Source organism: Solanum verrucosum, unplaced genomic scaffold (genome assembly GCF_900185275.1).
Source record: "Solanum verrucosum unplaced genomic scaffold, falcon-dt-bn FXZP01000049.1, whole genome shotgun sequence".
Classification (NCBI taxonomy): Eukaryota; Viridiplantae; Streptophyta; class Magnoliopsida; order Solanales; family Solanaceae; genus Solanum; species Solanum verrucosum.
The window spans coordinates 4,736,523-4,746,829 of record NW_026020221.1 but is presented as its reverse complement, the minus strand read 5'-3'; the positions used below and the strand labels follow the sequence as shown (position 1 = coordinate 4,746,829).

The window sequence follows — 10,307 nt, the reverse complement described above, 5'->3', positions numbered from 1 at the left end:
CGAGGGAACTACTGCATCACCAGTCTAGCTAGAGGATCATCTTCAATAAAGCATTGAGATTTGGATAACTTGCTGCATATCAATAATGAGAAATTGATTCCAGGGTATTTTACTGAGGCCTTGGAATGACAGTGTGAAGTGAAAATCGACATTCTTAAGCAGTGTTTTCAAATGTTGTAAGAAGATGTATTTCCTGTTATAATTACAGAACAGAGGAGGCTCATAGGCTCTGCCTCTATTTGGTTTATGCTTTATATTGATGTAATTTGCTAGTGCAGAGTGCAACGAAATGTTTAACATAGGATGTATTTTACTGATACGTATAAGAAGGAACAGAGAAAGGTCAAGTGAAACTAACTTGGAAAGGTATGAGATTTCTCATTTCTGTTGTGATTTTCCCCTGAAACAAATTAGAATGAGAAAGGTTGTGATGCCTCAAATTCCTCAAGCCATTTGGGATCGATTGAAGGATAAAAGTAATTGTTAGTATTTGAAGATGATGAGGCTGCTGTTGTGATAAATATATAGTTCCATTAAGTAGACTACAACACACACAAATACACCTGATACATGATAGTAGTACTAATAAAAGGCTCAAAGAACTTAAGAGTGTGCAAATATTCACACTTACACACAGATTCACATAATAAATCACTCCAGAAGTTCAACTAACCTAACAGAGTGATTCATTCACAGCATCAGGCACACAATATCACTAATTAGGCAACTATAATTTTCTCAGACACTTACCACATCTCTATTTATTCACTACACAAAGCCACCGATACTCACACACATCTCCACCTTCATCTGATTAAGTGTTTTTTCCTTTGTTTTTGCCAATTAGACCGCTCCATCACTGTGGTAGAACTAAGCAAAACACATTCAAATAAAGATAACTACACTGATCATGGTAGAAAATAAAACATGGCGAGTTATAGTAATCAATAAATTGAAATGCAAATAGAATGAATAAACAGTAAAATTGGTTTCCATACTTGATGAAATCATGAAATATTACTTCAGATAAGTAGATCCGAATGATGTTCAAAGATCAAAAGAAAATATATTGCATCCTTAGCCATAGAGAGCTGAAGAGTGCAAAAGTCGATATGCATGCCAGAGATCCTAGGCTGATATATAAATGCGACTATTATCATCCGTTGAAATAAGTCAGTCACTTGTTTCATGCATCGGACTGTCCTTTTTCATCACTTGGTTGAAATGGCAACGACTAGGGCCTAATTATTCAGGGGAACAAAATGATGCTACAAGTTTGTACTAACAAACGATCAAATACAAAATTAAAAGAGTAAGCATGTGCTCCTGGGGGGAGGGGGGGTGTCCCTTGTTTTATCATTTTTTAATTAATTAGTCAAGTTGCCATGTGCTCCTGGGAACTACCATTTCTCCTTCCTTCAATGCCATTTGCCTCCAATAATATATAAAGATTAATATATGCGAGTTCTGTCAAATTCAATAATATTGGATGTTACTAAAAATTTCACTAAATTTAGATACTAAAGCATTTCAAAGATCATTCATTTATTAAGAACTAGTTTGATCAAACAACAGAGATTTCAAACAGGGTTGAAAGAATTATTGAAAGAGCATTTAAAAAGCATAGAAAATTCTATCTAGTGATATGCGCGATAAAATAATCCAACTCCATTCGAGAAGCACCCCCTTTCTCTGTGGACTGCCTCACGGCTTCCCCCAATTCTTTTGCTCTTTTCCTAATCTCGTCTCCTTCTTTTGATGCCATTAACTTCCTCACGACATTATCAATGGTGGATGCAGTGACCACCTCTTCGCGTTTCTGGTCCCATTCCCTAATGATCAAGCCTATTTTCAATATTTCTGTTAACAAAAAACCATTTTTTGGGTGGTCAGAGTGTGTAGCCCAAGCAATTATTGGGACTCCCATAGTAATGGTCTCTACACAAGAAGTCCAATCACACGCACTCAAGAACCCACCAATGGATGAATGAGCTAAGATTTTTGTTTGTGGTGCCCAATCTCTAACCAGTAATCCAACCCCGTCTAGTCTTTCCTCAAACCCTGCATGAAACTCAAATTTTCTTTTGAGGTCTGCCTCGAGATAGATATCTGTATTATCAGGATCATATAGGAACCATATAAACTTTTGTTTGCTAAGCTCTAAACCCATCGCGAGCTCCTTAATTTGTTCATCAGAAAATGAAGTCAACATATCATAAGATACGTAAAGAACTGATTTTGGAGGTTGTTTGTCCAACCAATCCAAACAGGGGAATCCGTTTTTTTCTTTCTTAGTAGGCCGGAGAACCGGTCCTATTGCCCATTGCTTCTTGTCTTGTCCAATTCCAAGCAAGTCAATAAAAGTATTACTGCCTTCCATTACTTTGCTTGTATTATGAATATCACCCGCGGAGCTCTTCCCTATATATTGAACTTGAAAAGATCCTATCCGCATGATTTCTTCGCAATACCATCCTTCAAAGGATGGTAGCCTTTGAAGTAGTTGTTGTTCAAGTGGGATAGGCAATCCCACATGAGGAAATATGTGATCACAATACATACCAAAAGCTGAAGTTACAGGGTTAAAGATGTAGGACTCTACATTATCAAAAGATGAAATATCCTGAACATCATAACACATTAGACAATCATGAATCATGACAATTCGTCTTGATTTAGACGAAATATCACGTAAGAAGGAAGTAATGGACTCGCGGAGATGCATGGAAACATTCCAGAATAAATGGAAATGTTTAGGTACTTCACTCGGGATCTCAGGGTCGAGTGGAGTAGGAGTCAATTGGAGGTCATGAAAATGAATGCTGGCTAAATCGGAAGGATTTAACATCGTGGCACGAGTCTTAGTGTCGTGATTGTAAGTAGGAAGGCTAAGATAGTGAACAGAGAGACCATAAGAAGAGATTAGGCAAGCAAATTGGAGAAAAGGGTCAAGATGACTTTGAGTTTGGAATGGAACCATAACTCAACAACTTCATCACCTAATTGTTTCTTCAAGTTTGGAATATTCTCAGTGTTATCCATTGGATTTTCAGTATAGCGAACAAAGGAAGTGAGAGTGAACCTTATATAGGAGCGCTGGATAGCGTTTATAAAGATGAGATACAAGTGTGCTGCATTCAATAGGTGTGTGGGCATAGTAAAACGTGTTTAATCGAACATCCTATGTCAAAAAAATTCTATTTTCTCTGTTCTAGTAGCATTTTTCGTTTTTCGAAATTCAAACAATTTAAATTTTGATTGGATTCCAATAATTTTGTTTTCCCGAACTTTTTTTACCTACTATGCGTCTACTCATTCATTGCACATGGATCTTTTTCCTCAACTTTTTCAATTGGTATTTTTTTTTCCCACACTTCCCAAAGCAATTAAATAAATGTTGTACAATTAGTTTCACTATCATGTTGTTGGTATTTTTTTTTGTCCTAGTTTGGTTGTGTGATGAAATTGTAATTAAATATGAAGAAAAGTAAAATTTTATTTAAGGGAAGTGTTAAATGATCAGAAAATTTGGTCAGAAAATTAAAAAAATTATAATATTTTTTTTGTTTTTTAGTTAAAAGGTATTAAAGTGAAAATGGTAAAAATGTTTAAAAAGGTAAAATAACATATATAAAATATCGTTCTGGCCAAATTTTCTGGTCAAAAAGATTTTTCTTTTATTTAAATTATATTTTTTATTTATAAATATAAAAAATCCATAAATTATTTCAATTTTTTAATATAATTTTATACTCCCTCCATTCCATATTAATTGAATTTTTGAGGCATTTTCCATTTTTCAAATTAACTTAATTATTCAGTTTTCAAGACTATTTTTAGAGTGTTCTGCCAATTTTATCCTTCATTTGGATTTTCAATGTGATAACTTTAATAAATTTGACAATAATTAATAAGGGTAAAAATGGAAAACTATGTTCAATTTATGTCTTAATCTAGTTTTCTTAAAGGGTGTGAAACACTTTAAAAATTCAATTAATATGTAATGGAGGGAGTATATATTAGACATTGAAAATAAATAATGTGATGAAAATTTGGACTATTCTCATAATTGGCTAACAATATTCTTACACCATATTGACATAGGGAAATGCATTCAAAACCCCTAGGCGGCATCTTAGATGGGTGAGGCCCAACCAACAAAATCATAACTATTATTACTATAGATTGAAAAAATAAATATTATAGAGGTAAAATTAAGAAAATGGTTCTAAAGGAAAAAAAAATCTCTATTATTTTGATATTTCTTTCGTATACAAACTTTTAAAATAATATATTTAACTTAATTACTAATTTCATAATTTCTGCTTTATCATCTTTTATAACATTAAATATTTTTGTGATGTTTAAGTTATCATAAGAAATAAAAGTCAATGTAAGCTTAATATTTTAAAAAATTATCTTAATAGTACGTTGATTCCAAGAGAGGAGCTTAGCATCTTTTGTAATATTTATTTACAAAATAAATATGAAAGATAAATGTGGAAGAGAGCAATAACTAATTAATAAAATAGAAATGGTTAAAGAGGGAAAAGATATGGAAAGACTTTTTTTTATTGATATGAAAATGATTTTGTTTTTTTTTTAAAAAGGGAATCTTTTCATTTCCATAAAAAAATTATCCCCGTTAAATAAGTAATAAATATTTTTAAAGGTAAGTTGACGGAGTGGTGGTTAGATTGTTCTCGTTGCAAAGGGTGAAATGTTGGCAGTCAAGAGCTCACAGGTTCAAAAGATGTATGTTGTGGAGATGAGGATGTTCAGATGGATGTGTGGCATACTAGGAGCGACAAAATTAGGAATGAGGTTATCTGACAGAAGGTGGGAGTGGACTTTGTGGCGGACAAGATGCGGGAAGAGGGGCTGAGATGGTTTGGAAATGCGTAGAAGAGATGCGGTGACGCCCCAATAAACAGGTGTGAGAGTCTAGTTGTAGGGGTACGCATGAGGGTAGAGGTAGGCCGAAAAAGTATTGGGGAGATTGTTGGGATATATACTATTAACTATGTGTTTAGAATCAATATTTATTATAGAATAATTATTTATTCATTTTTAATAGATCATATATTCGTTTATGGTGTCTGTTTACTTATATAGTAGACGATTTAGTATATAGAGTTTTAGGTTATACATAGAGGATAAAATCATCGGTTCTTATAAGTATAAGGTTTTTTGTTCACAATCTACGATGGAAATTGGACATATCATCGGTACGATTGTAGCACAAGATTATATGTAGTTTATGTTGATTATGGTAATGATATAGTTCCAACTTCTTGTGCTAGTGCATTTTGTATGTATTGAACGGGACCGAGTAGAGATAGTTGTTTTAGACTGACTTAAACAGAAGGGGTAATAAAGTAATTTTGACGATAAATAAGAAGAGACAGAAACTTATACATAAATCGCATTCGCTAAATGTTTTTTATGTGTAAACTCTCTCAGCATTTTCTTGATATGATAAAATTAATAAATAAAAGAAATAAATATATTTTAAAAATAGTCAACAAATAAAATTAAACATAAGGGGTAATAAAGTAATTTCAACAATAAATAAGAAAAGACAAAAACTTATACATAAATCACATTAGTCGAATGCGTTTTATGTGTAAATATTCTCAGCTCTTTCTATTTAAATATCTTTGAATGGTTTTTAAAGTTTTCAACGCCATGACATTTTCTGAAATGACAAAAAATAAAATTGTGGGTCAAGTAAAGAAAAATAGGTGTGGGGATTCTCAATCTGAAAAATCGAACATTCACCGATTAAGTCAAACTTAGGTAGCTAATCAGTTGAGATTCTAAGATTCTAAAAAAAAAAGCAATTAATGTTGAGTATAAAAGAAATAAATATATTTTAAAAATAATCAGCAAATAAAATAAAACATAAGGGGTAATAAATTAATTTCAACAATAATAAAAAGAGACAGAAAATTATACATAAATCGCATTCGACGAATGCGTTTTATGTGTAAACTTTCTGAGCATTTTCTATTTAGGTATCTAAGAATGGGTATTCAAGTTTTCAACGTTGTGAATTTTTTTAAATGGCTAAAAATAAATTTGTGGGTAGAGTAAAGAAAATTGTGTAAGGGTCAATCTTGAAAATAGAACATTCACCGATAAAGTGAAATTTTAGGTAGCTATTCAGTTGGGATTCGAAGATTCTCAAAAAAAAATAAGCAATTCATGTTGAGTATAAAATAGAAAAAATAATTATCTTTTCTTGATATAATAAAAGTAATAAATATATTCTAAAAATAGTCGATAAATAAAATTAAAAAGAAGGGGTAATAAAGTAATTTCAACAATAAATAAGAAAATACAGAAACTTATACATAAATCGCATTCATCGAATGCGTTTTATGTGTAAGCTTTCTCAGCATTTTATATTTAGGTATTTAAGAATGGTTTTTCAAATTTTCAACGTCATGACCTTTTTTTAAATGATAAAAAAATAAATTGTGCGTCATGTAAAGAAAAATAGATTTGAAGATTAGCAATCTGGAAAATCAAACATTCACCGATAAAGTGAAATTTTAAGTAGCTAATCATTTGAGATTCTAAGATTCTCAAAAAAAAAAAAGAAATTAATGTTGAGTATAAAATAGAAAAAATAATTATCTTTTCTTTATATGATAAAAGTAATAAATATATTTTAAAAATAGTCGACAAATAAAATTAAACAAAAGTGATAATAAAGTAATTTCAACAATAAATAAAAAGGGACGAAAACTTATACTTAAATCGCATTCGACGAATGCGTTTTATGTGTAAACTTTCACAGATCTTTCTATTTAGGTATCTAAGAATGATTTTTCACGTTTCAACGTAACGACCTTTTTTCAAATGGTAAAAAATAAATTTGTGGGTCGAGTAAAGAAAAATAGTTGTGAAGATTATCAATATGAAAAATCGAACATTAACCGATAAAGTGAAATTTAGGTAACTAATCCGTTGAGATTCTAAGATTCTAAAAAAAAAGATAAGCAATTAATGTTGAGTACAAAAGAAATAAATATATTTTAGAAATAGTCGACAAATAAAATTAAACAAAAGGGGTAATAAAAGTAATTTTACCGATAAATAAGAAAAGACATAAACTTAGAAAAAATAATCAGTTGAGATTCGAAGATTTTAAAAAAAAAAGCAATTAATGTTGAGTATAAAATAGAAAAAATAATTATTTTTTCTTGATATGATTAAAGTAATAAATAAAAGAAATAAATATATATTTAAAATAGTCGACAAATAAAATTAAAAAGAAGGGGTAATAAAGTAATTTCAACAATAAATAAGAAGATACAGAAACTTATTGTCACGCCCCGAGCCTACTTAGCGGAATACTTACTTATCAAAGATAACTCATATAAAACCTCATATAAAACTTAGAATGTTATAAAGAAAACATTCAACTGGCCAATTAGGCAAACTCAAGTCTCAACATAAGATAATGAAAATGAAAAGACTAAAGAACTAACATATGATTATCTAAGAAGCCTCTGGAACAACTGAGATAGATGTCGGGATAAGATCCCCGATCATCCTAACAAATGAAATACTAAAAAAAACAAATGCTAACAAATGAGCTCTCCGGAAAGTAAGGAGGCTCACCAACTGACTCTGAATGCTCAACTAGATCAACGAGGCACTGGATGATGATCATGGTTACCTGTGTTTGCATCATAATAAGATGCAGATCAAATGGCATCAGTACAATGAATGTACGAGTATGCGAGGGGAAAACTAAACATAACATAAGCTTGAAAGGAATCTAAAAGAAACACTTACCTTGGCTTTACTCAACTCATGAATAACTTAACTCAATATAAAACAATAAAACATATGCAATATATGGAAAGCTTGTAAAACAGTGGAAAACAACTTAGTTTGTTAAAAGAAAATGCAATAACAAACTCAACTTTACTTATATAATAAAGTAATATAGTTTCGGTGGGAGTTTCTCTAACCGACAACCACTACTATGAGCCTAAGTGGTGATACAACGTCTTTCCCACGCTGCCAGAACTGTCCTATACTTTGTCGTCATATAAAACGCTTTAACTAAGTGAATCCACTAGTCTATGCTAAAAAACACTTAAGGAATCATCTAAAAAGTATGATCCTTTACTATCCATGATGACTACATGGTTTATAGAGACTTGAGTTATTATGAACTCGCGTCCCCATATCGGTGCTCAATACTATTCCCAAAAGTATACTTAGCTCATATGTTTTTAAAAACAAAACTTCTTTCTTTGGTTTGAGATAATTACTCAAAACTTAGCTTAAAAGCTCTTTTGGAATCGATGCTCCCTTTCTTGCTCAAATGTGAAAACATTTCTAACTTTTGGGAGTACTTAGTTCCCATATAATCTTTGAAGAAATGAACTTTACTTATAACTCTTTAGTCAACTCGAAACTTAAGTCTTAAAACAAAGTTAAAACGCTGAAAACTTTATGAACTTCTCTTAACTTTCCTTGACTTGACTCTTAACTTTCTTTTAATTGAATTATGGATTCAAGGATTGTGATTGTGATAAGAACGATCTCATGATGTTTAAGAGTGTTTTTTGATAGTTAAATATGAGAAAAGATCAAGAAATCATTGTCTGGAAACTAGTCCGCGACGTGGAGATGTATTTAAATTTTTGGTCGTGAAAATACTTTTTGAGGCAGAACGGTCCGTGACCGCTCCGCTCCGCTCCGTGAAGAAACTTTTCCCAAATCTGAGGAGCAGGTCCGCGACGCGTCCCTAGTGCCCAAATTTGCCCGACTATTTTTCTTCTTCGTTTTCCAGCCCTAATTCACCTAAACTTGATTCTTTTCCAAAATTCTTTTTAGATACAGATACCGAACAAATATACCTAAGAACCTAACTCCAAACAACTCAATGATTTGACGTAATGATCTCAGAAACTTCTCAATCTCAGCCCAATTCAAGAACAACATCAAATTCAAGAATACATATCAAGAACATCAAACTTTCAAACTCTTTTAAGACGAATTCACGCTGAAATAAACATGTTTAGCACGTGGGTGAACGAACACAACGTTATGAAAGCCTCACATACCTTGTAGGGATCACCCCTTGACGAAATCCATAAGCGATTCTTGAAAAACTTGACGATTCTTGCTCCTTCTCCTCTTCTTTTCTCTTCTCTCAAAATCCTAACTAAATTTTCAAAAGCGTAAACTGACCAAGTTCAGTTTAGACCCCTAAGTAATTCCAAAAACGAATTAATTAAATTGGGTATGGTAAAGACCAAAATACCCTTCCAAAATCCGGTTTAGACTTTCCTTAATTGAACATCCCAACTTCAAATGGGCATATTTCACTCATACAAACTCGGAATCGCACAAACTCGGGGACATTGGAAAGATTATTCCAAGATCTTTCCTATGATATCTGGAAACACACCTAACTCATCCTGAGCTAGGAGTTATCGTCGTTTGAAGTTGACCAAAAAACTCAACTTAACATACTTAACAAATTTCCCAGATTTTTATATTCTTTCAAAAAATGACTTTTCCAAATTTTAACTTCTTTCTAGTCCTTCAATTAGCGAGATGTTACACTTTCCGCATCGGGGCTGATAATTGGATAGAATCTCCTTAAATAAAGAAAGGGGGCGTATAAATTGGGTTTTCGGCTCGCAATAAAGCTAGGGTCCTGATCATACATAAATCGCATTCGCCGAATGCGTTTTATGTGTAAACTTTCTCAGCATTTTCTATTTAGGTATTTAAAAATGGTATTTCAAATTTTCAACTCCATGACCTTTTTTAAAATGATAAAAAATTAAATTGTGGGTCGAGTAAAGAAAAATAGGAGTGGGGATTATCAATCTCGGAAAACAAACATTCACCGATAAAGTGAAATTTTAGGTAGTTAATGATATTCTAAGATTCTCAAAAAAAAAAAAAGCAATTAATGTTGAGTATAAAATAGAAAAAATAATTATTTTTTCTTGATATGATAAAATTATTAAATAAAAGAAATATATTGTCACTTTCCGAGCGTACACCCTAGGCGGGACTAGCACTTGAGAACCATTGTTGGCCCCAAGCGAACCCTTGGTATGACTTACTTACTCAATGGAAGACTTAACTCAACATAACTGTACTTTTAAAAGTAAACTGAAAGCAATGAAAGGGATCCCCCGGAAGCAAGGAGGCTCACCAATAACTCTGGAGCTCAACTAGAATCAACGGTGCGCTGGATGTTGATCCTGGTTACCTGTATCTGCATTATAAAAAGATGCAGGCCAAATGACATCAGTACATTG

At 32.1% G+C, this 10,307-nt stretch overlaps 1 protein-coding gene across 1 annotated transcript; it reads right to left on the bottom strand.

The window, feature by feature from the left end:
* Nucleotides 1–1,626: 1,626 nt before the first annotated feature.
* On the bottom strand, nucleotides 1,627–2,939 carry LOC125830864 (zeatin O-xylosyltransferase-like). The gene has a single exon (XM_049510041.1). The coding sequence runs from the start codon at nucleotides 2,846–2,848 to the stop codon at nucleotides 1,634–1,636; it is 1,215 nt and encodes a 404-aa protein (XP_049365998.1). The 5' UTR covers nucleotides 2,849–2,939; the 3' UTR covers nucleotides 1,627–1,633.
* Between the last annotated feature and the right edge of the window lie 7,368 nt (nucleotides 2,940–10,307).